This window comes from Propithecus coquereli, unplaced genomic scaffold, assembly GCF_000956105.1.
Source record: "Propithecus coquereli isolate 6110/MARCELLA unplaced genomic scaffold, Pcoq_1.0 Scaffold764, whole genome shotgun sequence".
Taxonomy (NCBI): domain Eukaryota; kingdom Metazoa; phylum Chordata; class Mammalia; order Primates; family Indriidae; genus Propithecus; species Propithecus coquereli.
In genome coordinates this window covers 213,386-240,684 of record NW_012153774.1, presented here as the reverse complement: position 1 = coordinate 240,684, position 27,299 = coordinate 213,386, and the positions used below count along the sequence as shown (strand labels likewise).

The 27,299-nt window shown below is 43.1% G+C and overlaps 1 protein-coding gene across 1 annotated transcript in view; it reads left to right on the top strand.

Moving 5' to 3' along the window:
- GRHL1 (grainyhead-like 1 (Drosophila)) overlaps positions 1–27,299 on the top strand; it is a 49,298-nt gene that overhangs the window by 9,389 nt on the left and 12,610 nt on the right. The window contains exons 6-9 of the mRNA XM_012662433.1: positions 1,112–1,268; positions 1,461–1,572; positions 2,516–2,610; positions 23,179–23,337. Coding sequence (XP_012517887.1) covers positions 1,112–1,268; positions 1,461–1,572; positions 2,516–2,610; positions 23,179–23,337 — 523 coding nt within the window. The remainder of the gene's footprint in view (positions 1–1,111; positions 1,269–1,460; positions 1,573–2,515; positions 2,611–23,178; positions 23,338–27,299) is intronic.

Sequence of the window (27,299 nt, the reverse complement as noted above, 5' to 3'; positions counted from 1 at the left end):
ATAATTAGGTGAGAATTTAGGAGTAATGTCAAATGAATAAAGGCTTTTATTTTTTTATTAGCCTCACTAATGGTAAAATAAATGAAGTCATGTTTTTCTGAATTGACAACTTTTTAGACTCACAAAATTGTATCTCTGGGAATATGAATATTTTTCCAATTTAATTGGAACACCTTCAGATTTTTAAAAGGTCTAGGGTTTCATTTTATAATTTTTGTTTTATGTGGTTTTTTACATGTGTTCTATTTTGCAGTAGAAATTTTGTTTTTGAATTCTAGAATTTTATGGGAATTATAGACCTGCCTCAAGGTTCAGGAGTCACAAACTGAAATGCCTTTAGGGATTAGGATAGGGGTCAGCAAATGGTTTCTGCAAAGGGTCAGATAGTAACTCCTTTAGGTGTGGTGGGCCCTAGAGCCTCTGTATGTTTTTGCAACTACCCAACTCTGGTGTTGTAGTGCAAAAGCAGCCATCAATAACACATAAACAAATGGTGTGGCTGTATGCTAATAAAAGATTTATTTACAAAAATAGATGTGATTTGCTGACCCCTGGCCTAGGAAGGTTGTTAAATAACTTTAGTGGCACATGTGGGTGGTAGCATTAGGTAATAGAATTGTGGAGTGCCCATCTAAAGACATTTAAGTTATAAGTATAAACAACAAAAAAGTGTTGCGCAGGCCAAATTGAATTTAACTAGAGGACTACCAACCACCTGTTCGCAAGCTCTGCTGCATAAATACCAGATTGGCAGCATGTCTTGTGAAGGTTTCCTTCCAAAGTTCTTTTCATTTATTTGTATCTTTAATATCCTTAGCCCCCAAACATCTAGTTGTTAATATCCATCACGTCATAGAAATTCTAGTTGGCAATTTGTAGTCCCACATCTGAGAGATTTTAGAATTTATAGTTGGTAAGACTTTTGTTTCAGATTTCCTTTAGCGTGAAAAAGTAGCAAATGCTAGTTATAATATGGTGTGGTCAGTTGGATGTTTCCTGGCAGTCTGCTGTCTCAGTACATCCACACTGAAGGACTTCCGGATTGTACTAAAGTGTATAGGAAGCTTCCAGTGAAGTGGATTAGAGATGTATGACTTTTTTTGTCCTTTAGGAACAACTTTGAATATACTCTAGAAGCTTCAAAATCACTTCGACAGAAGCCTGGAGATAGCACTATGACATACCTGAACAAAGGCCAGTTCTATCCTGTCACGTTGAAGGAGGTGAGCAGCAATGAAGGAATCCATCACCCCATCAGCAAAGTCCGAGTAAGTTGTGCTCTGAATTCTGCTCTCTAGGAAGGCTAGTCCGAGCCTGATATTTCCAGGTCTGAAGTAGATGTGAATAAAGGCCTAAAATTACAGTTTTAAGCCTTCTTTGTGAGCTATAACACTAAATAAATTTTCCAAAAGATATTCACCCTGTAGTTTCTTTACATTGCAAAATATTCTCTCTCACAGAGTGTGATCATGGTGGTTTTTGCTGAAGACAAAAGCAGAGAAGATCAGTTAAGGCATTGGAAGTACTGGCACTCCCGCCAGCACACGGCCAAACAAAGGTGCATTGACATAGGTAAGCCGCCAGGAGCCTGCTTCTGTTCCCAGAGGTGCAAGCATCCAGTTTTCTAAATCCAGTTATTTTTGGCAGTGATCAGCTTCCTGCCGAAAGCATTTGAATTTTTATGCCAGCCACTAATCTGTTCCAAACACTGTCCTTGGCCTCCTGGAACCAGTGCTCTTACCCCGGCTTCCTTCACAGGACAGGTGCCCAGGCAGTGGCTTCTCCTAGGAGGCTGGGGCCAGAAGCCATATGGCCAGCTAACGTGACAGTGTCCCCACTTTTCAATGGGCCATTTTTTGAAGGGTAATGTCTTCTGTAAGAGATTCTGATTATTATTTGGTGTTGATGATAAGATGGAGACAAAGACAAATAAGTAAAAAAAATGCTGCTCATGTGCAGTTGCCTGACAGTCTTCCCTGGTCATATATTGCTAGTCTCTCACATCTACGAATAAACCCAGAGGTGCATCACTTGGGGTGTAACAGCAAACCCAAGCAAGTTCGTATTTGTTGAAGTGGCTCTATGTCTATTCTCGTTGTTTATATAGTTTTCATATAAAACCATTATCTGTGTCACAGATGGCTGTTAATGTCAATGTTACTTTTTTCTTTACCTTTTGTAATGCTCACGTTATCTTTTCAGAAGAATTAGAACTGAGTTCTAATCTTGGTTCTGCAGACTACTTTTGTGACCTTGGGGCCATTATTTAAACTTTTTAGGCCTAAATTTCCTAATTTCGATATAATGGGATTGAATTAAATATATCTAAGCTTGCCTCTGTTACAAAAATTCTGCGATTCTTTTATTTTTTGAACTTCTTTTAACCCAGCAAAATATCAATTTAAATTGTCCAGAGGTGGTGATAAGAAAAATGGAATCTTACTTTGAGCTGCTGTAATCTCATGTTGAAACTAAAAATCCTGAATTTCTTTTTCTTTTTCATCGCTTCCTATAGCTGACTATAAGGAAAGCTTCAATACCATCAGCAACATCGAGGAGATCGCTTATAACGCCATTTCCTTCACCTGGGACATTAACGATGAAGCAAAGGTAGGTGATGGAGCTGGTTCTGTGTCTCCAGCTGTTGGAGACGTGGGAGGAGCTTAATGATTTGACAGCTGATTTCTTAATGATGCTTTAATGTGTTTTCATTCTTGGATGTTATGAAACTATCCTTCCCTTCGTAGCCTCCTCCAGAACAGATCGTTTTTGTTGGTGTACTTCAACACATGGAATCCACCTGCAAACTTCAGGATGGAGGTGGGCTCTGCCGCTCCTCAGTGCTTAACCTTGAGTCTGACTCCTCATTCGCTTCATTTCCTCATTTGCAAGGTGGAGTTACTACCTGCCTCCTCCCTCAGTTCTAGGATGATGCAAGGATGAGTGAAACCGTGCCTATCAAACTGCTGGAGTTTCTTCAAAAAAGGCTCTCAAATACAAGTTACCATTAGCAATACTCTCTTTCATATGGTTACCTTGTGAATACGACTCAGTGCCAAGATTCTTCTATCTTGGGCTTTTACAATTGAAGAATTGCCTCCAATTCAGATGGTCATTTGGATAATTCTCATTGGAGATTTTAGTGCCGTTTAAGAAAAGTTAAGCATGTTCTTAAGTCCTTTCTGTCTCCCACAGCATACTTCCCTTTTAGTATAATTGCTCTGTTCACTAAATTATTAGAGTTCTGGTATTTATTCCTTTCTTTGGATTGCTTTAAAAATTGGGAGTTCAAGAAACACAATAGAAACAAGTTACTTTTTGGACAGTTGTTAAAATAAGGTTGATCTTTTAGTTTTTGTCGCAATATAAGGGATACTGTTCTCTCAAGGACCCGATACACGGTGATGTTCAACATTCTATCCTTTTTCAGCCTCCCCTTTTTATTATTTATTATTTTTCTTTTATGTATTCAGCAAGAATTTTAGTAACTTATGGAATAAGACACTGTGTTAGGTAGGTGCTGAGTGTTAGGGTTTCATCTTGTACTGCCCAAGATTGCTTTTAAAAATCTTACGACTGACTTCTTGAGAGTCATGTTAAGTTTGTATTGTATTTGCTTTGTTTTCTTGTTGTGGTCATCGTGTCCAAGGCAAAAGTGTGTCTTTAAGACTGCAGGATGTAGTCGGTTGGGCCCACCAGGCTGTGAGGAGTCTTGGGTGATTGTAACTACACGCAAGTTTTCCCGCCGACCACCATGGCGCACGGCATCAGCAGGCTGCTTTGTCCCAAGTTTGGCACTTGGTTAAGCAGTGAATTCACTGCTGAGGGGCTTCTAGTGGAAAGATAAACTTTCCATCTTACATAATTACTATTACAGTTATTTTGAAATTAAATATCACAGTAGGACTTGGCGCACTGGTACTAAGAGAAGCCTACAAGAAGAGTTGGTCCTGTGCCCCTCGGATGCTTCTGTTCTTAAAGCAAACTGGAGCAAGACTTCCTGGCTGCCCCTGGGGACTAGCTGAGAAATGAGGAGGTGGCAATGAAGGGTGCACAAGCCTGAGTTTGCGTTTCCGACTCGTCTGTGGCCTTGGCTCTGTCCTTTAGTTCACTGGCTCAGCTTTTCCCCTTTGGGACTCCCTAGAAAATGTAAAAGGCTCTAGTGGCCAACTTGTTCCTTTGTTGGGGTGTTGTCAGCATTAATAGGCACTTGTCAGAAGCCGGGAGATCTTGGCTGAAAGGCCCTGCGTGTGGGCAGGGTGCGTGGTGTGTGTGATGTGTCACGGCAGGGCGGCAGTGGGAAAGCCGGGGTGACAGCAGGGATAATGGCAGGCTTCATTCCGGAGGCCTGCAGCGTGCTCGCTGTGGAGAGAAATGTTGTTGGCGGAGCGTCTTAAGTAGGCTTAATAGCATCGCTAATTGATGCAGGTAAATTCAGTTTCATTTCCTCTTCCAGACCCCCAGCACTGCTGTGATTCTGAGCCTTCGCCTGCTCCCGGAAGGGTGTTGGGCCCTTTCTTAATGAGGCTGCCGCCTTTTGAAGCTGATATCAGGCATCAGCTTCCAGTGTGTGTTGCAATTAAGTATCTAGATTTTTTGCTTTCCCTGGCCAAGTTGATGTTTTCTGTTTTTATCCTTAGAGTAATTAATGCCTCAGGGCAGCTAGAGTGAACAAGTGTACATGCAGAATCCTGTATAATTGGTTTCTTTTTAAAATACTTTTTTCTGAAAATATCTACTGTCTTTGCCCACTTTCTGTTCTCATTTAGGATACATTTGTTGATTTTTTTTTAATTTTTAAATTTATAATTGGCACATGATGTTGGAAATATTTATGGGACATTTGTTGATTCTTAATTCCAGTTCCTTTTCCTCCACAGTCCTAGGGGTCTACTGGAGCCATGTGGCATTTCCTCCCTCCTCCCAATTTTAATGTTATACCCTTTTGGCCAGGCCGGGGTGAGTGAAGCCAGAATTCTGGCCTGGTGTCAACATCTGAATCTTATCAGTAGCTTCTGCTTTTCTCTTTGGAGCTGACACTATATTGAGGACATATCAGGTTGAACCCTGCAGGTCTTGGATTGTATTCCACTTTGGGAAAAACACTACACGGACTAGGACTCACCTTATTCGCCCCTGTGCACACTCTGATCCTCAGCATAAATATATGCCTGCCATTGCCACGGGAACTTTAAGAAGTTGTGGAACCTGGCCGGTCGCGGTGGCTCACACCTGTAATCCCAGCACTTTGGAAGTCCAAGATGGGAGGATTGCTTGAGGTCAGGAGTTCGAAACCAGCCTGGGCACCATAGCAAGACCTTGTCTCTACAAAAAATAAAAACATTAGCCAGGCGTGGTGGTGCACGTCTGTAATCCTAGCTACTCGGGAGGCTGAGGTGGGAGGATCACTTGAGCCCAGGAGTTTGGGGTTGCTATGAGCGATGATTGTGCCACTGTACTCTAGCCTGGGAGACAGAGCAAGACCCTATCTCAAAAAAAAAAAAAGTTTTTTTTGGACTTTTTAAAAAATCATTAGTTTCCAAAGCGATGAAAGAGAAGGAATTTGCTATGAAAAGCAGAAATATCTTAGAAACTGTCCCCCAGGGGGCACCAATCTATCTACTGCCTAGACCTATTTCGTTCCTTTTATTGTCCTCTGATAAAATTGGAGAGGTTTGGGTAGTTAGGTGTCTTTCAAAGAGTCAGAGCCTCTGGACGGGTTAAAGTTCATCAGCCGTTCATGTTTTGTTGTGAAATAACTTAATCAGATTTCCTCCCTCTTGATGCACAGCTGAGGTCAGCTGCTTGAGGTGATTTTGGCAGGGAGAAGAGCAATTGCCTTTGAAGCAGTGAAAGATGCGGCTCTGCTAAGGTGCTGAAGTTTAGAATTTGTAGGGCAGGACATGAGGGCGCTGGTCACCTGGAGAAGAGAGGACCAGGAGACGGGGCGGGTGCACACAGCAGGGTGGCGGCAGGGTAGACAGACGCACACTCGGCCCTGTCAGCGTTTCTCCAGAGCCAGCTGTGCATCTCTGCAGGAATTCAGACCTTTGTCCAGCGAATACCTGAGTGCCAGTGTTCCAGGCACTGTGCCGATCCAGGCTACTAACACTAGTACTGGAGTTCAGGTAGATTATGAGTTAAATGGGCTTTTGTGGTCCTGAGATCCTAAATATGACATCATGATTTCCGAGGAAAAATGTGTTTATATCACTTTGCAAATGAACTTTGGGGACACAAACAATTTGTAAAGTGGGGCTCTCTGTTCTGCAAGTTTCAGTATTTTCTAAACCAAGTGAGTCATTCTGAATAGGCTGCACCTCTTGGCCCAGAGTTTAATTTCTTGCTTGGGTTGTAAACCTTAAGAGTTTACAACAACATTGAGATTTAGTTAGTGATACGAAGTAAGGACCTCTCAAAGCCTGAAAAGATCTAAAATAAATAGAAGAAAAAGAAGTTAGAGAGAGAGAATTAACTGCTTTGAGTGCCTGTTACACGGTAGGTGCTGTGCTCAGGGGCCTTACCTGTGTCCACACTTAGTGAGGCCCTTCTACCGCTCCGTATCCGTAAAGCAGCGCTTCGTCCTCCAGATGGTTATGTGTCTGCCGCTCGTTGTCAGAACGAGGCCTTGTGAAGAGGCTGGAGTCTAGACCTCGAAATGGATAGGAAGTGTTCTTGGCAGGGGAGATTATTTAAAAGCATAAGAATTCTTACTAACAGAGCAACGTTATGGACTCACTAATACAAATTCTTCCAGTAGAAGAGCACTTTTTCTGGTAAGAAATAATTTACTTTTGCTTGTTGGATGAGTAACGTTTAAGTACGGAGGAGTGGGAATAATAAACCAGAAAAGCAGCCGTGTTGGAATCCAGTGAGAATCGGACAGCCGACTCGGAGGGAGCGGGTAATCCGGGAACACGAGAGAAAGGAACGTCTGTTGGTGGGTTGGGAACATCTCTGATAGAGATGTACTACAGCTAGTAGGAAAAGTGCTATGGGCGAAGCAAAGCTCGTGATTTCTTGGCTGTCTCTGTGCAGGTGTGACCTGCATGAACGGGAGGCAGACTCTAAAGGATGCCGTGAATCCCAGGGGACGAAATACCTAGCCGATAGGTTTTTTCCTAGTGGTAACATCTAAATCCTTGTATCTAAGGTAGATTTTGTTGCAGCTGCCATTCACACATTTCATTTTCGAAACATTAACAGCAAAGAGTGTCCTGTCAGATGGGTGCCAGCTCCCACTGGAGTAGTAATGGCAGAGAGGTCATTAGACGTAGGGTCTGATTTTGTTTTACTGTATTGTGTGTTGCATGGCTTGGAACGTCCTGGAGATGTGGGCATTTCTCCTGCAGTGCCACTGTGGGAACTGGGTGCTTTTTGTAAGTCTTTTTCCCACCTTCAGAGGGAAGCTCTTCAGCCCTGTTTATGATTGGGTCGCTCGCAGGCAGATGGAACTGCATCTCTTTCTTGGTGGCGTGAGCTTACCTCTGGCTGTGACAGAGCCAGTTTCCGCAAACTTGTCTCTTCCTGGTTCCTTTCCCGTCCGTTTTCCCTTCAGTGTGGTGCCCTGGCCTGCGGAGCAGCGGCGGGGGTGGTCAGAGAGAGCACAGAATCAGACCCTCCTGCTCCCTGGGGAACCCTGTCAAATAAGAAGACTTTGCGCTTTTACTTTTCGTTATCATCCGTCGGCTACACGAAGGCGCTCCGAGGCACTCGCAAGGGTCGTCCCTCAGAGCCAAATGGTTTATGTCATGGAAGGCTCGTGTTACGAAGGAAAGAGGATTAACATGGAATTTGGAGCCCAGATGGAGTACCAAGGAGCTTTACCGTGAGGGAGCCGTGTGGATGGAGCTTTGGTATCTGTCCCTTTTGTCTCCTTGTCTCAGTGAAAGCACGTGGAGTTCCTGGCCAGGATTATCAAGGCTTGCGGAGTTCATTCCGTAAAAGAGGGGTGGAACCGTTCTGGCAACTTGAACTTAAGACTTTTTGTGTGTGCTTGTGGGATGCAGGTTTATGAGTTTAATAATAGTTTGTTGTTTTGTCTAAGCATAATATTTGGAATTCGTTGTGAGAGTAATTTTTAATTTGTTTGGACTGAACATATTGCTTGCATTTATAGGGATTCCATTGTAGTGAAGCATCAGTCAAGTGTGCCATTAAAATAAGGTGTTGCCCTGTTTGGTTCCATTAAGCAGGGACAGGTTTGGTTTGTTTCACAACTTTAAATTTCCAGCGTGAACAGGAGGGAGGAGAGAAGTGAGTCAAGTATCTTACTTGCAATCGCAAATAAATGAAGGCAGGAGATTTAAAACTATAAGTGTATACTCCCTGGCCTAAATAGAGAAGGACATCAGGAAGCACTGTTACTTTTAAAACAAAGGGTGAGAGACTCTTCGAGTCTAGGCAGATCACAATGCTGGCTCGGTTGAACCAGATTATCCCTGTGTTTCTGTCCATAGACCACAAAGAAAACTCGAGGTGGTTGTGGAGGTTTCAAAATTGAGAGTCATTCAATTCCAGGAGTTTTCTTATATGCGATTTGAAATGCATATTTATTAAAATAAAAAATAAAATTTTTTGTACCAGAGAGATAGTCATATTCCTTTATAAGGAATGAATAGTCTTTAGAGTTGTAATTCTGTCAGTGTTGGAAATAACAAGAAAATTGCCTCGATTGGAAATTGTGAAGAATGCCTTTAATTAGGTGATAAGGAATGAGTTCTTGCTTTGAAGAAGCTGTTCTGGCTATGAACATGAGGAGGATTTCTCCTTGAAACATCGTCTTTTTTTTTTTAAGCTAAGACTGTTGGACTTTTGCTCAAAAGCGTTTCAAGGAGTGTACGCTGCAGCGTCTGGCAGATGTGAAACAAAATACATTGAGTCATGGTGGGTAACAATAGCACGCATTTACCAGGGCACATGCCCGAGGGTGAGGGCCAGGCGTGAGCTGTCTCTGATTGGGCAGGGACGCACTTGGCAGCTGAAGAAAGCTTTAGTTTGGTAGTGAAACTCGCGTCTTGTGAAACGGGTTTTAAGCACCTGTGACTACATAGCCTCTGTCTGTGCTGTCATTTGAATTCATTTTTCTTTTTTTTTTTTTGGTCAAATTTTTCCCCTTCCTCCACCTTGCCACTGTCAAGAAACAATGAGCTCCTCTAGAGAACTTTCCTCTTTGACAGCTTGTCACCCTAATCCTCCTCCTAGGTCCTTCCTGGAAATTCCATCTATGGTGCCTTTCTAAATGTGTCATTTCTACCAGTTTTGCTGCTTAGAAACAAGCAGAGAGCGTTGACTCTGGCCTGACGTTAGCAGGTACGTCGGGTAGACCCGGCACGGCGATTTCGAGGCAGCCTGGGGCCTTGGGGTTCAGGTCTCTCACAGAGCAGCTCTTCCACCCGCAGTGCTCTCAGTCCTTGAGTAGATACAGTGAACTCTCTGCGTTAATTTAGGGACTTTCTCTTTAGCTTTTCCTTTTAAGTGGAAAATACCTTATAATTAGAACTTTTGGTTGGAAGTCCGCCGCCTGCCAGGTCTCCCGTTTCTGACCCGCAGGCCTACTCGTCCTGTTCTGTACCTGGTGGTGATGGAATGTGGACCGTGTTTGCCTTGTGTCACACCTGCACCCAGTTCGACATGTTTCAGAGTAAACATTCTGCTTATTTGGGACGACAGGTGCCAAATTACTTCATCTGCCAAGTGTCCTTGGGTTCAGCAGGTCCTGCTTATAGGATCTGGTGGAGGGAAGAGAACATGCAGGTACTTCCAGATCATTCTTTTCTCTGCCTCCCTCTTTATCTCCGTGACTTTTCCCCTGGCTCCCTGCGCTCTGCAGAAACCAAGACCACGTGTGGGCGGTGTGGGAAGGCGGCGGTGTGGCAACAGCCAGGGTGCTGACTCGTCCTTGTTTTTCTTCAGGGAGACGCCCCACGTCAGTGTGGGAAGATTTCAAGTTAGCGCTTCTCTCCTCCCACATCCCCGTCCTCCATCCCTCCTGCCAGGTCTGTTGCCTTGGTGGGCACTTGGTAGTCTGAGAAATAACACCAGTGCTGGCTGTCACTTGAAGTCTTCTTGTTTGTGGCTGGCCTCCTGCAGTGGGATGTTTCTGTCACCTCCCATCATTAGAGTAGCGAGGAAGTGGGATGTCCAGGATCCTCTGATGAGTCGGTAGTGGATCTGGGCTCTGCTTCTGAGTTTATGACTCAGTCTCCGATAACTTCTTGGGCTTCATGGTTTGATGAAACCCGCACACACGGAGTCAGAAGTGGGAACCACAGGGCTCAGACAGAGCTAAGCTGACAGCGTTGGTGTGTGTGTGTGTGTTTCGGTTTGGGGGAAGGAATGCTAATCACGATTAAGCGTCTGCTGTATAATGTTCAATGAATGTTTCCGGCTAATTAGACTGTTGCCAAGAGTTGGACTGAGTTCTCAGTTTAAACTGTTTCCCACACCACTGGCTTCAGATGGAATGTATAACTTCATATGCATGTATTAGAAAAATGGTGATTTTGTTCACTTTTATTAGTGCTGTTGGACTTGGGGTCAGAGTAAACTACATTTTGAATGTCACATTTTAATGTTGGTTGTCAGGAGGTTTCTACAAAACTGTCTTAGAGCAATCTTTTTGACTGATTTGGAAGAGAATTAAATTAAAATTTTTTTCTAGTTTTTACATTCAATTTAGTAGGTCAGTTACATTCTAGATATTATATCTGTATTTGGCTAAGTTGAATTTAAATACTAGAAAGGGTTAAAGTGACAAAGGCTCCGAGAGGCAGCTGGGACTGTGTCCGAGATGGCTGCGGCTGTCTCTGACCGAGCCACGCCGCCAGCTAAGTCTCGTGACTTACGTGAAGTCAAGTGGGAAGTTTGGCGCAGACTAGCTATTTGGTTTGAAATGTAGGGACCTTTAATTTCATGCCTCATGCTCCCAAAACAACCTGCCCAGAACCATGTGTGGGGTCACCTTTTCCCTAAGTGTTTCTGCTTCACCAGTGTTTCCATCAGGTGCTTCTCGCCTTTGTGTCAGTCATTGTAGCGGTGTGGTCTCCAGAAAAGGGCCTTGAGGTTGGGGTCAGGAGATATGACTCCTGGCTTTGGCTTTGTCACCTCTGTTACTGTGAGTCTTTGACCAACTGTGTCTTTAGAGTGGTGCCTCAACCACAGCTTGGCAGTGTCTCTCTTGGGTTAAAAGCTTTGATAGCCAGAGACTATGGACTGTATGATACTCTTGGGAAAGGTGAATGTTTTTAGGGTAAACAACAAGGATACATGCATTTTTGGAACGTAAAACTTTTTCAGTTACCAGCTTTCTGAAGCATCTTCCATAGTTAAATCACTTTTCTTTTTTCTTTTCTTCCTTCTAACAGTTCTTTTCTTGTAATATTTACCAGCAGTTAGAACTCATTTGATTGCTTGAGCCCAGGAGTTTGAGGTTGCTGTGAGCTATGATGACGCCACTGCACTCTAGCCTGGGCAACAGAGTGAGACTCTGTCTCAAAAAAAAAAAAAAAAAAAAAAAAAAAAAACTCATTTGAAAGTTTTAATTGGGCATTATAATGCACAAATGGGAATATATAATATTGACGCAGAGCATACTCTCAGCTGTGTAGGCTGATACTCTTGCAAAAGTCTGCTGTGTGTAATCTGATTTGCAAAAGCAAAACACCATTCTACTTTGAAGTTTTTTTTCCTCCTCTCGTTGTAGACCTATTTTATTTCACTCATTTCTAACATCCTTCCAGGAAATTCTACACAAGATAATTTATCTACTGCTACTATGTAGGAGAACTGGCCACAGAGTCACGTTGCAAAGAGTTATCTTCCCTAACTGCGCGTTCATTCAGCAAGTTTTCCATTGCACTGCTCCACGTAAGCACGGGGAGAAATAAAAAAGTGATTCAAGTATCAAGCCTGTCCTCAGAGGAGGTGACACTCTGCATAATGATACTTGTCGTAAGTGCAGTTAAAAACATGCTCGAGTGATTGCCAAGGAAAAAGTACTTTCAGCTAAAGGAATCACAGAAGACTTTGGAACTGCGGAATATTTTTGTCAAGGATGATTGATTGGACCTTTTTCCTTTTTCCCTGATTTTTTCCCCCCACAGCATAGCTGTTGTGAATTTAAGTGGAAAAGAGGCAATTGAAACAGCGTAGTCCGAAGAGATGCTTTGACACCTCAAGGCCCCAACATTGGGTAGTGCAGGAAGAAACATTCGCTACCTGTCTCTTCTGCAGCACTAAGTCACACAGGGTCTGGGCGGGTTATGGACATTACCACATCTGTAAATGCAGCAGGAAGCTATAAATGAAGGGATAACCTATATTTAATCTGAAAAATTGTTTGTTAGGTACCTGCAGTTTTTGTAAAGAAAGATGGTCACTGTAGACAGCATTTGAAAGCGTAAAAGTGGACACATGCTACAGGCAACTGTCATGGCCCGTGACGTGGATTTCTCACAACCTCACCTTATATATCTTAGGGAGCCTCTAATACCATAATCTTTTCCAAAGTAATTCAGGGGGTATAAATAGTCCATTTATTTATTCAGCAAATATTTATTTAATGTCCAATATGTGTGAAAAACTGCTTGGCATTCTAGACTCTACCCAGATGACCTAGGAGTTCAGGTCGGCCTAGAGGAAAGATGTGAACACAAATAACTTGTGAACTTGGGCAATAAGTCACCTAACCTCTAAGCCTTGACGTCCTCGTCTATAAAATGGGGCCAGAATAGTACCCATTTCATGGGTTATTTTGGGGGGTCAAAGAGTACATTGTAGAATGGCATAAATGTAGCTCAAATATCCCAGCAGCATGCAGTTTTATTTGGCTGGAGTTCAAGGTTCTGGGGGTCATTCATTCAGGAATCGTGTATTTCTTACTGGCCAGGCACTGCCAAGATGCCCTGGGAAGGCACAGAGGAGTAATACACGACCCAGTCCTCACAAAACTCAGAATTTAGTGGGAGGATTGCTATTCAGTAAACACAAAGCTACTCACTAAACCTCACTTGGCATAGGACGATCAGTGAAGGTTCCTCGAGTGACACCTCAGTGAAATACTGAGGGACAGTAAGAACGAGGCCAGCATTCAGGGCCCAGGACGAGCCTGCCAACTGGCTGATGTGTGAATGCAGAACTGAAAGTCTGAGGTAGGCAGCAGTGCTGGGGTGTAGTGTGGGGAGGCAGGTGTGGTAGGGACCCCATCATGAAGGCCCTTGTGGGCCCTAGTAAGGAGCTTGGACTTCACCCTCTTAATTAGCTTGTTTCTAACCCTTGGGGTCTGTGGCCCAACCATCTTGGGGTTAGAGGTTCTTTGAGGATTTTTAATATTGTTTTCAACTCAGTGATAGGACTTTTTAAAATCAGAAGCATATTCTGGATGCCACCAGAGTCAAATTGCTGCCAAGAGACTTCAGTGCCCACGGTTGTGCTTAAATATGGGGTTTAAACCAGATAAAGGCCAAATGAGATCTTAGGGTACTATGTGGTCAGACATTTTGCAGTCATTTGAATAGAGTAATATTTCTTAAACTCATCTGGATATATTTTTACAGAGGGGTCAAGCAATTTTTTGCCTTTTCAAAAGGATATATATATTACTCACATACGAGAAATACTGCTGTCGGTGGTAGAAAATATGGCTGGAGGGTGCAGTGGCTGACTCCTATAATTCTGGCACTTTGGGAGGTCGAGTCGGGAGGATCGCTTGAGGCCAGGAGTTCAAGACTAGCCTGGGCAACGTAGTGAGACTCTGTCTCTACAGAAAATAGAAAAATTAGCCAGGCGTGGTCACACAGGCCTGTAGTCCCACTTACTCAGGGGCTGAGACGGGAGGAGTGCTTGAGCCCAGGAATTCAAGGCTACTGTGAGCTACGATGACATCACTGCACTCCAGCCTGGGCAACAGAGTGAGACCCTGTCTCAAAAAAAAAAAAAAAAAAAAAAAGAGAGAAAGAAAGAGCTTTTTGCACCCTTCCATTTGCTCTCCCTGTGCTGTGACAGCGGGTCCGGTCGTCATCTGTGGTGTATGTATCATGCTCTATAAACATATACCTTGTCCTTGCCCTATAATCCTGTTTCTCTCAATAAACCTCATTTTTGTGCTTGCCTTAAAAAAAAAAAAGAAAGAAAGAAAATATGGCTGGAAGGGTAGATTGGAGTCACATATATAGCTTGAATGCAAAGGAATTTTGTCTTTATCACATAGACAGTGGTAAGCTGTTGAAATTTTTAAGTAAGAGTAATGATTATGATTCTGTATTGATATTAGTATTTGGCGGTTGCCTAATATTATGCAGTCTTTCTGTCTCTCTCCCCCGCCTCTCTCTTTCATTTAATTGCCTGATTTGTAGCCATTTTATTGTTCATAGGATCCTCTGCTAGAGGTCAGAAGGAAGAAGGGTTAGTTAGTGTAACTTCATATAACTCTTAGCAGTGGCTAACAAAAGAAAAGAAAAATAAATCAAAATCAAAAGATAAAACAAAAAATTTTAAAGAAAACATTGTGTAACTTTATATTCTTTTTTTATCAAGAGTTTGTTTATTTATTAGGGGGCATTACTATGTGTGTGAGGATTTGAAACTTGTTAAAATAAGATTGGGAGGTAATATGTAGATTTTTGTATACCCATGGTTTTTCTGTCTCTCATTACCAGTATTTAATTCAGTACCATTTAGTAGTAGGTAATAGACATTGGGAGAAATACAAAATACATGCCAAACACTGGAAGAAATTTAAAAAATGAATAACACATAATCCCTGCCTTCAAGGGGCCCCGTGGTGCTCACCGCCTGCAGCGTGACACACGGACAAGAGTTAAACAGGTTCAGGTGCACGCTCACTGCCGTCCTTGACCCAGGTAGCGACCTTGACTGAGGGGATGAGAGTATGGAGAGGTGGCTGTTTCGCTGGAGAAGCTCGTAGTCTGGCCTTGGAGGGGGTAGCACAACTTGGTGTGCAGTACGGGGCGGGGGGTGCACGACCAGAGCACCGTGGGGCACAGCCGAGAGTGGCGGGTTCCATTCGGGTGGATTAGCGGATGCTGATGAAAGAAGAAGGCGCGTAAGTCGATGCCAGGTCTTTCTTGATAAGGAAGGTGTCAGCCGAGAATGGAGTAAAGGGCATTTTAAAATTGAGGGTCAGAGAAAATGAAGGTGCTAAAGCGTGGAAGTGCCTGTAAAGAGGTGTGAAACTAGAATGGGAATCTGGAGCTAGATTTTGGAGGGCTTGAGAGTATGGATTCCTTCCTTCAGACTGGAGAACTGTCGAGGCTGGCTTTTCCTGCCTGGCCTCCTTAACTCCGCAGGCGCTGGGATGATGCCGTGGGGACATGGATGAGCCCCAGGGACTCCTGCTGTCTCTTAGGAGTGGAGTACTTTGTTACTGTTTTAGTTGGAAAATCAGATCCCTTAAAAAGAAAACTTTATGAAAGACAAAACCTTATGCAAACTGTTAGAAGGGTGGTTCATATTGTTCTTAATGAATCTAAATGTTCACATTTTGAAATTATTTTATTCTGCTTGTTCGAGCAAACTATACTACGAAAGTCATAAGGAAATTATATTCACCGCTACAGCAGCAATGTTACAAAAACATGGCAACATTCCACCTCAGTCTCTCAGTGGAAAAAAAAAGACTATATTATTTGGATGTTGGGTTCTTGTATGTGAATAATAATATAGAACAAGTATTACTGTCATTGTGGTAAATGTTTAAAAAGGAACAGCCCTTTTGCTAGTTCATGAAAAATGCTCTAAAAGTTAGACAGGTGTGGTGGCACACCTGTAGTCCTAGCTGCTCAGGAGGCTGAGACAGGAGGATCTCGTGAGCTCCAGAGTTGGAGGCTGCAGTGAGCTGTGGTCATGCCACTGCACTCCAGCCTGGGTGACAGAGCGAGGCCCTGTCTTTAAAGATAAAAAACAAAAAACCTGATATAGTGTACTTAAATCGATCAATTTCATCACTTAGCTTCTGTTAATGTTTTCTATTCTGTGAATTAGGAGGGTGAAAAATATTTCTATAATTCCCCTCTATAAATTAAGTCCACTTGCTAAAGTTCACACATCTAACTACTCTCTTTAGACTAGGCAGTCAGCAAGTTTTACCAGAATTGTGCGTTGGTTTATGGTGTTAATGATAAAGCCCAAAAGAGTAGGTGCGTTGGAGGTTTATAAAATTCATTCTTAGTTGCTTTCGCTGCACCTTCGGGAAGGAACCCCTGACGGTGATCTCTGTTGTGAGCACCTGTTTCCTTTTGTCTTTTTCCTTTTTGTCCTCGAGGACTAACATTAGAGAAGCAGTAACTGTGTGGACAGTGTTGCTTCCTGGGAGAATCATTATAAATTACTTCAAGATCTGATTTCTTGTTGCTTGTAAGCATTTGGAATAAAAATCCATACAGGCTAATCCTTTGATAATGGAAATCAGTTTATTTCATCGTTTTCCTCTCTTTCAAACTGAGGTTTGAAAACCAAAAAAAAAAAAAAAAGTTAAATCTTTTGAAACGTTCTAAGTACGTGAATTCTCGGCCAAGAATGAGGAACTGTCCTTAGAAAAATGGGCTGGACTTTAAAAAGGAATCTTGCAGAGCATCTTTGGCCTGTTCAGCTGCTTGTTTTTGTGGTTAGTTTTTTTCTCTTCTAATAATTTGGGTGGGAACATTAGTCGCTCACCTTTTGAGACTACTGTTCTGCCTAGTTGAATACAATCAAACTTTTTCTCAAAATATGTGGCAAGGAAGTGTGAAAACAGAAACACCATCTTCTGAATTCTCACAGTTCCATTTCAGAGAGCTCACGTCATTCTGCCTACTCTCAGACTTCTGAAACGGCTTTGTAAGAGTGTATGTGTGTGTGTGTGTGTGTGTGTGTGTGTGTGTGTGTGTGTGTGAGTGAGTGAGATAGAGGAGGATTTGGATGGGTGGTCTTCCATCTTTTTAACTCTTTCCTCTCTAGGACATGTTGGAGTTTTTTCCGTAGTCACGTCAGCGGAGAGTATTTGTCTGCATGGTGAGAGCGGTCTGAACACTGTTTTATCCAAAGGTGGGTGACTTGGCCTGTTGTGTTGCTCATTCAGGGTTGCCCACTAGGTAGAACCAATCTTAAGTGTTAAAACCGTGAGGAACAAAGTATGCCCGCCCTGCTGCTTCCACAGGCCCCCGAGGAGAGCTCTGGCTTGTGTTTCTGGCCTGTTTGTGTGCTTCTGGCTAAAGAGGCCGCCCTCCTCGTGTAAGGCTTCCCGGAAGCCGGGCTTCTCCCTCGGAGCTCGCCCCAGTCCCCGCGACGAGTGTAGTTTGTCTGATGGGGACATGTGGCTCCATGGTGAATGGTGCATTCGTGAGAAGCATGTGCTGGAGAGCTTGCCAGGAAGTCGCGTCTGTGGAAAGTGGGAATATTAAATTACAGACAGGGAGCTCTGCCTCCTCCCTTTTTACCACAATGTGATGATGTGAGGGTAAATGATGTCCAAGCCACTGAGAGAACGGTTTCCATCAGTGGTCACGAACTACAGCTCTCAGGCCCAGGCCAGCTAGCTGCCTGTTTATGTAAATAAAGTTTTATTGAAACACCACTGTACCCTGTCTGTTCACTCACTGTCTGTGGCGTCTTTTACACTGTTCTGCACAGTTAAGTGGTTGCATGTGGCCTACACATGCTAAAATATTTACTCTTGGGCCTTTTGCAGAAGAATAGTCAACTCCTGGTTTAGATAAGTGTGTGAAAGGGTATTTTATATATCTATGTTGTACTTACTTCTTAGCCATATTTATTCACTTCTCCCTATGCATTGTCCTTTTTTTATTAGAAACGTGTGTTAAGCATGTGCTCTGTATCAGGCACCGGAAACAAAGAGATGATTAAGATAGTGTCTCCTCAGGGAAGTTACGGTTTAGTGAGGAAGACATCACAAATCATGCCTTGTACTGTAGTTCAGGGTTACTATAACCCTCAGCTGAACACATGAGTTGATCCGTAAATGTAAATCCCATGAAAATCAAACATAACATGAGTAATAAAACTAAGAAGTAGAATTTAATAGGTGTGTAATGGGCTTTTTTTCTGGTTAACATCTTATGAACTCTGAGTACTTGAAGATTTGCATGACCTTGTTGAATAGTAAGGTTGAACAAAATGCTTTAATTTATGTCTATTCATTAAATGAATATTCTTATTTGATAGGGCTGTGCCTCTGTAAAAAAGTTTTTTAATTTAAAAAATCCTGATGGGATACATATAAATACAGGTTGAATATCTGAACTCTTTAAAGACAGGAAACCATGTGTTGGGACTTGTTTTAATAATCTGAGTTTTGGATCCAAAGGAGACCTTTTATGGATCAAAGTGTGTAAGTATATAGAAGGTTAATCACTTTACAGCAGTGGTTTTATCTTGGCTGATCAGTCCTGATATCTAGAACCCACCTAGGCCAGTGAAATCGGAATCTCTAGAGGTGTGGCCAAGGCCTTGGTATGGTGCTAAATTCTCCCAGGTGATTTCTCATTCGGTCAGGGCTGGGAAGCACGCAGTTTCATAGATGCGCGTCTCAAACTCACATAGAACCACCTGGAGAGCTCGCTACCCCCGCAGCCTCCCCCGAATTTTCTGATTCATTGAGTTGGGGGCAGGCACGGGACCTTTGAAAGCCAGTGCTGTGTGAGAATCTTAATTTTATGTAAGTAGTTACTATGGCTACTGTAAATGGCAACCTTACATGGCACTTTAAAAATAATACGATTTATAAAAAAATCAATTGGTAAATGTATTACACAAAATTATCACCAGTAAAAAACAGAGTAAGGATATAGGATTCATCCTCTTTCAATATAAATATATAATCGTAGGCATCTGGAGGTCGAAGTGATCTAAAGATCATCTAACTCACCCACCCTTGGACAGGTAAGGACTGTCGCCCATGATCAAGGTGCTAGTTAGGACAGAGCTGGGACCAAACTCAGATTTTTTTTTTTTTTTTTTTTTTTTGAGACAGAGTGTTACTCTGTTGCCCTTGCTAGAGTGCCGTGGCGTCAACTCACAGCAACCTCGAACTCCTGGGTTCAAGCAATCCTACTGCCTCAGCCTCCCAAGTAGCTGGGACTACAGGCATGCGCCACCATGCCCGGCTAATTTTTCTATATATTTTTAGTTGTGCAGCTAATTTCTTTCTATTTTTTTAGTAGAGACAGGGTCTCACTCTTGCTCAGGCTGGTCTCAAACTCCTAAGCTCAAACAATCCGCCCGCCTCGGCCTCCCAGAGTGCTAGGATTACAGGTGTGAGCCACCGCGCCCGGCCCAAACTCAGATGTTTTGATTTGCAGACCTGAGCTGCTTCTAGTGAGCACATGACCTCTTGGTAGGACGGAACATGGGCACGTTGCTCCCCTTGCAGCCTCTGGTTGAGGCAAACGTGGCAAATATGTCCCGTCAGCACCAGCTCACGTCCCCTTGGTTGTCCTTTGTGTTCTTGCTTTGGGTCCTACTGTCAGAGGCCTCGTGAGCACTGTCCCTGTTTTCCTCTCTTGGGGTCTTTAACCCACTGTCCCTGTTCCTCATGTCCCTGGCCTTCTGTGCTTATATTCCACATCTTTGTCATTATTTACTGGTGTATTTTTGTATTTATGTAGGCAAGTGGTGTTTTTTAAATGCTGGGTTAGGACTGCTGTAAACTTCCTTTAATAAATTTAGAAAACTGCCAAGTTTGGAAAGAATTGATTTTTAAATAACAGAAAAATGTATAAAAGGAAGAGATTGCACGCAATCACGAGCACCAGTGAGAGTAAAGCCTTTCTGAAGGCTCCGTATTTATGCTGATCCTGGGATTTGGCTCCTGCTTATTTTTGCTTTGAATAGAAACTTGATACTGGGACAGAAGGGGAGGGTTAGCTTTTGGGTTGGATTACCATGAAATCCTCTTGTTAAGGGAATATCACTTTGGGTCAGGCTTCCTGGAATTGTTGAAGGTAAAGTCTAACTTTCCCAGGCAGCTGTTTTTGAGTTAGGAATTGAGCCACGTGGCCCAGAATGACAGAAAAGTTTAGATTTTTCTATTTGGTGGTAAAATGAAAAATACGGTGGTTTGGTTACTTTGTGTGCTCAGTGGTTTGCATGGACAACTTTCTTCTTTTCTTTTTTAACTTAAGTGTGTTCCATAGACTGTCTCCTTACCTCTGATTTGTGGATTTATGGATTATATATGAAGCGTTTTTTTTAAAAATAGGTAAGAAAAAATACAAAGTCACAGTACAAATTTTCTGTAATACTGTTGAAATTCACATGAGCCACGCTTTGCCTATGTATCTGGATCTACATCTATTAATAGTTTTTTGTTTGTTTTGAGGAATGTGAGCCAAAGTTTTATTTGTTCATTTCTTGCATTTGAAGTACTCTTCAATGACATCCTTGGCCTGAAAGTCTTTGCTGTAGTACTTTAAAAAAAATTACATACAATTTCTTAACATTTAGAGAGTCACTAAGTTCTTAGCAGTAGTCATAGTGAAGCTTTAGTAATTAGCTGTGTCTTAAGAAAATGATTCCCATAATTAAAATTTTCACAAGGGCAACATACGTAACCTAAACATCTGTACCCCCATAATATGCTGAAATTAAAAAAAAAAAATTTTCGGGGATCTTAACAACTTTAATGTCCTTAAGGCTTGTAACGTGGCTTTACTATTGCCAGCTTTTAAAAACTTTCTGCAGAAACACATTCAGGTAATCAGATTCATTGGCTGGCTTTAGGTCTAGGCATTTTTAAAATTACAGCAATTTGCTTATTTACTGGAAATAAGTTAAATGGGAAGAAAAATCATGGCAGGCAGGATAAGGCTCCATACTGAGTGTTGAAAGGGACAAAGCACAGAGCGCAGACCTGGCCTACTTACTGTTAGCTCCTGTGGTCTTGCCAGCGAGGGAAGCCCGTGCGTATCAAACGCAGACCAGCCAGGTAGTAAGTGAGAGCCAGGATTATCCAGGGAATTGAGCAGATGGGAAAGAGGCAGCAGTGTGAACGAGGGGAAAGTCCTCCCAGTTCACTTGTTTTCCACCTTGGGACAACTTTAAACATCCTTCTGGGCTTCGTCTGTAAAAGGAAGATACCAGGGTGGTGGTGCTGATGCACTGAGGTCGGCCAGCGGTCTGTGTGCTGCGTGAAGGGAACCACGTGTGGGGTGGGCCCCGAGCCGGGCCTTTGCACATGGAGATGGCCAGAGTGGTGGGGGTTGGGGGGCCTGGCTGGACACGCAGGGAAGCCAGGAGCAGGAAGCGTGCAAGGTCGGGGAGGCAGAAATGAGTGTGCAAAGTGCATCCCAGAGACAATGAGGAGACTGAGATGACTTTTAAATCTGTTAACCTGGGCAAAGCCTCAATCTTTTGAGGATGTTTTGGTCTTTTCCTGCTTAGAAACAGTATCTAGACTAGAGCAAGGCTGGGAACCCTATCGGCGTTTTGCATACCTTCCTGAGAGTGTTCCGTGTCCCTGGGATTCTGATTTCTCCTTCTCTTCCCGCTCCCTTCCTTCTCTTTCATCTTAATGTTCTTATCACCCCTGAAATAAATTTATCCCCATCTGCATCTTAGTTGGGCCAGTGACACCCAGTGCTGCTTGTGGTAGACCTGTTCTTGAGTGTTGGGCTCAAGCGAGTTGCTGACCCACGGTCCAGAAGGAATCTCTGTCTCACTTCAGGGTCTCGGAGATGTGCCAGCCTTAAGTTTTAAAAACTGTCATTCCAGTCATGTCCACTCTGTGGTGCTCTTGCACCAGAAATAAATTCTAAAACTAGCTGAAAGGGAGCTCAAAAACATTAAAAAATCCAGAATGACAAAAACGGGAAGAAAACAGAGCATGTTAATCTGCTATACTCTGGGCTTCCCCAAGTATTAATAACAACTTCCAGAGTCACATTTATCATTTGACAATTTATTTTAACTTTTGGGAAAATTTACTAGAAGGTAAAATAATGGATTTGGAGCCCAGGATAGGGAGAGGAGAAGAGGCATCTTCTGATTTCCTCTCAGAAAGAGGAGACTCCTGCCTGGAGAGATTCCCGCCTGCTCAGGGTGTCGCTGATTCGCGTGCGGCTGCTGATGCGAGCAGCGGGGCAAACCTGCTGCCCTGGAAATAGTCTGTGAGAATTCTCGTGGGTGAGGGGGGCTTGCTCAACCGACACAGAGAACAGACTGTTGAAACCATGGGTTGACAGCCTGAAAGCCTGGTTTGGACAGTTTTCTCCGGCATTGTTCTGTGGTTGGCTAGTGGAACCCATCTCTGTTCTTAAAGAATTGGGTTTTTCTTTCATGGAAATAGACTCAGCAGCACAACATCTTCTAGGAAGATGTTATTCTCCTAGGAAGTTACTCTCCTAGGAAGTTTTGACCACGTCTATGCAGAACTTCCTCGAAGGAGGAGTGCATTTGTTAGTGTTTTGTGTTCATTAAATTCTGAGCCTTTTAGCACACCTTACCTTTTTCATCTTAGTTTTAACCTGGGCATGTAAAGATAAGAATCTAATCATATTTAAATAATGAAAAGACCCTTGAGCTGATGGTGACCACTCAGAATGGAGATATGGAAATTATTGTAAATTATAAATTATTTCCTAAGGACTGAGCCCAGTATGATTATATAACCAAAAGGACAAACTGGAAAAAAAATTAAGACTTTTTAGTCTGGATAGACAGGGATTGAGAGAGCTTCACTGGAATCATGTAATCGTAAAAGTGTGAATTAGAGGAACACTGATTTCGTAAGTTCTGAAATATTAGGATATAGGGTATTATAGGTTATCCTAAGAGGTGGTATCCACATAAACATAGGTGAATTCTCAGAGAGTTTGTACTAAGTTGTGAGTCAGCTGCAGAGAAAGCTATGCTGCTGGTAACTTTGGAAAATGACATCAGGGCAGATGGCCAGCACCTGGTAAACTCGTCCCAGCTGATGTTAAATAGAGATTCTGGAAGGGAAAGTCAACAGAGGTTCAGAGCTGCTGTCTGTTCTTCCCCTTCAAAGAGTGCTATTCCTGTAACCTAAAGTAGTTTCAAAGTAAACTCTTTATTGCCTCTTTTTAAAAGTTTCTCGTGTAAAAGATGTGTGAGTAATTTAGCAATGTGTTAGCATTTTCACAAGCTGTGCTAGGGTTGACTTTTGGTGCCTGTTGCTTATGGAGCCTTCTGTTCTGTTTGCAGGTTTTCATCTCTGTGAACTGCTTAAGCACAGATTTCTCTTCTCAGAAGGGCGTGAAGGGGTTGCCTCTTAACATTCAAATTGACACCTACAGTTACAACAACCGCAGCAACAAGCCAGTGCACAGGGCCTATTGCCAGATAAAGGTCTTCTGTGACAAGGTAAGGTTGGGCAGGGATGCTGGGAATGAAGCGTTTGAGACTCTTGCTCACAGAAGAAGACCAGGGTCTCTTTGCTATTTAACATCAATATGAAAGAACTGCTGCTAATGTAAAATAGCTTATTTTAAATGAGCAATTATTGTTTTAGCCTTGCAAAGACACATTAAATAGGCATGAAAAAAATCACATTTTAACTAAAAGATCAGAAGTGTTGGTAAATATGTTTTGCTGGGCGTGTCTCATGCAGTCAGGGAGGCGCACACAGGTTGCAGGATCAGTAACCCGCTCAGCCGGACTAGATGCAGGAGTCTGGACAGGCCGCTGTATCTTGAGGGCAGGAGCTAGAGGCGTCTCTGAGAACAGGGAAGCAGCTGTGGATGAATGAATGGACCATCATTGAACTAAGACTGAACATGGTTTTGACTTTTCCTACTCAAAAATATTGGACTGGTTTTTTTTTAGCCAGTTCTTCTCTTTTCATCCTGTTTAAAACAAAAACAAAAACAAAAAAAACCCTCCCTTTTATTGAGATTTTTAGAAGGTACTAGATAATTGGAAATGTATGTGCTGTCAGGGCCCCGGGCCGTCACCCTGACTTTCGTGCTGGCTACACAAAGTGCAGCATCTGAGCCCAGTACATGAGCCTCGGGCTGTCCAAGGTCAAAGGGCTTTCTCAAGCACACAGACTCGGTGGATTTAGTGAGCGCCTACCACGTGCCTGATGACATGGCCAGGTGTACTCGTTTCCAGTTTTTGTTAACAAATTAGCTCAAACTTAATGGCTTAAAGCAACATAAATTTGTTATCTTATAATCTATGGGTGAGAAGCCTGACACGGGTCTTGCTGGGCTAAAACCAAGGTGTGGGCAGGGTTGCATTCCCTCCAGAGGCTCTCGTGGGCCATCGCCTCATTGCCTTCTCCACCTTCCAGGGGCCACCACAGTCCTCAGCTGTGGCTGCTTCCATCTTCAGAGCCGCGATGGCTGGTCGAGGCTCCCTTGCATCACCCCGTGCACCTTCTCTGTCATCTTCTCTCACTCTCCTGCCTCCTCCTCTGCGTCTGAGGACCCCTGCGATTACCTTGGGCTTGTGTGGGCGGTCTAGGACGGTCTCCCTGTCTGAGTTGGCTGAGCGGCAGCCTTACTTCCCGCTGCCTTGGAACGACCTGTCCCCGGGCTCCCGTCAGGAGCTGGGCGTCACCGCGGTGCTGGGCCACAGGGGCAGGGGCTGGGGTTGCCGGCCCTGAGTCAGAGCTCGTCCCTTCATGCCACGTTCCTCTTTCCAGGCAAAAGAAAACCTGAAGAGAAACTATTGAATGTCTGTTCTTTTTCTAAAAATCTAGGGAGAAATTGAGGTTTTATTAGTTCCATTAAAAATATTTTTTTCCACATCTCCTGTTTCTAAAAAACTGCCATGTCTTTGTAATAATTTTCTTTGGCATTCCTTAGAATTCCTAAGTTCGCTTTTCGAATGCTACGGAAATGTCTGGTTTTCGTCAGACCGCTCTGACGTCAGGCGGCGAGCGCGTGCGGGCCTTGCCGCAGTGCGCCGGTGAGATGGCGCCGTCAGGGCTCTTACAGAGGGCAGTTCCCGCATCAGGGACTTTCCTCCGCGTTCCGTTCCATCATCTCTTAGGCACCTCTCCAGTTATCAATGGTGAGAGACCATATTTCTGTATTTCTAGTCTGTCACGAACTTCTGTAAAATACAATGAAAATTCAGATGAATTGCTAGAAACGCAAAATGGTGCATGAAGTCATACAGACCACAAGCCCCAATTATTTATTTTTAAATCTTTATTTATTTATTTATTTATTTTGCGACAGGGTCTCTCTCTGTTATCTGTGCTGGAGTGCAATGGTGTGATCATAGCTCACTGCAACTTCACACTCCTGGGCTCAAGCGATCCTCCTGCCTCAGCTTCCTGAGTTACTGGGACTGCAGGCATGTGCCACCTCACCTGGCTAATTTTTCTATTTTTAGTAGAGCCCGGGTCTCGCTTTTTCTCAGGCTGGTCTCGAACTCTTGGCCTCAAGCAATCCTCTAGCCTTGGCCTCCCAGAGTCCTAGGATAACAGGTGTGAGCCACCACACCTGGCCTGTGTTTTTGATTCAGTAGATACAAAATTGTTCTATCTAATTGCTTTCCAGATGCTTACTTAGTTTCAGAGGTATCCTTCCCCAGACCTTAACAGTTGTGGGCTGATACTGGCCGACAGATCACACTTTGAATGTTGCTGTATCAGAGGATGTCAGCATGACTTAGCATGAACTGGAGTTTTCCATATCAGATGTTAAAAATCGTATAACCAGTTTTGAAAGGAAGGAACAGTATTGATTCATGCTCTTAAACAAATTTGGTTTTAGTATTAAGACTTTTCAAGGGATCCTCCAGTATTGGTAGCTAGTTGAGAAAATAAAACATAGGAAAGGTTTCCTGAATTGTCCAAAGTTACTCAAGTAATCAGTGGATATACAAAGTTTAGAAACCACTTCTTTTTGTTCTGTGAGTACTTTAAAACCATGTACTAGTGTATGCTGTGAAGCAGAATGCCTTTCCTCCAAGTTGCAAAATTGAATGTGTTCCGGACATCACGTGATTTCATATCTTGGTGTCACTGCTTGCCGGCCCATCTGTCATCTAGATCACACGTAATAGGAACGTAGTATCTGAGGTTTTGGATAGCGTGTCAGATGTGCAGGCCAGAGTCAATCATCGTTTTCTCATTACTTGTGTGTAAGCACTACAAAGTTGGTAAAAGAACATCACACAAAGCCGTGGTTAGAAAAAGAGGCGTCTGCCTCTAGTGGTGCTTCGTGTGGCCCAAGCCAGTGCATACTCAATGGCCTCAGCCTTCATGGGCTGTGGCTTTCTTCATGAGACCCCTAAAAATATTCATTATTTTTCCCTACCTGCCTTGGTATGTAATCCCAGAGATCTACATGGAGATGGAAGTTGTTGGTCTGATCTCTGGCGTTCTGCCCTTATGGCATATAGAAGTGATAATAAGTGTTGTGTAATAGCAGGACACTTAAGGTGAAATTATACACCAGGTTTTCATCCCGGTTGTTAATCTCAGTTATTACGGGTTGATGCAAAATCCTACATGAGAAGAAAATATTATGTATGTGCTGTATGTAATTAATTTTCAAAGTCCTTGAACCTCTGAACCACATGAAACCCCACATGACCTGACACCCACTCCTGATTCTTGTGCATCTGGTTGTATCGCTTTCTGATTGTCATTGCTGCGTCTGTCCTAGGTTTGTCCCCCACTGCCTCTTCTGTGGAATATCCCACCTGCTTCCTTGATTCTGTCCTTTCTGAGATTTGGCTCACCTGTTGTTTGGTGCCTGTCAATTCACTACTCTGCTGGCTCCTAAAACTCTCACATTCTGTTTTATTCTATCTGGTGTATGTTTGCAGTAAGAAACCAAAAATAAATGTCTTTTGGTATCCTTCAGAGGTATTCTTGTGATTTTTCTCTCTTGAAAAGAAAGCTGTATCAGCACTTTATTACGAGTTGCTTAATTAGTTTGATAAATGGAATTTTCTTCTATTGTAGAAGCAGCAGCAATTTAGTACTTTTTCTGAGAAAACAGGAGCAGAAATTGGATCTCTAACGATGGAAATTTGGCAGCTCCTCTTTGTGTGAGCTGCGTGTATAACCCTAGTCCATCCTAATAGAGAAGAATTTCATTGACACTTATTTCCCACAGTAATGTTCATCATAGCTGTAACTGGAAGCAGATGTTATGCATTAACGTTTGGGGATGACACCTGATGTGATTGCCCAAGATCAGTCTCTAGTTGTTGACTGAGAAAGTCAGAACAGCTTGCGTTTAAATGATTCTCCATAATGTCATGGACTTCCCTTAATATTTTTTTGCAGTGTGTGCCTACTGCTGATGAATTTTTGCAGCTTTTGTATATCTGCAAATTCTTTATTTCACCACCTATCT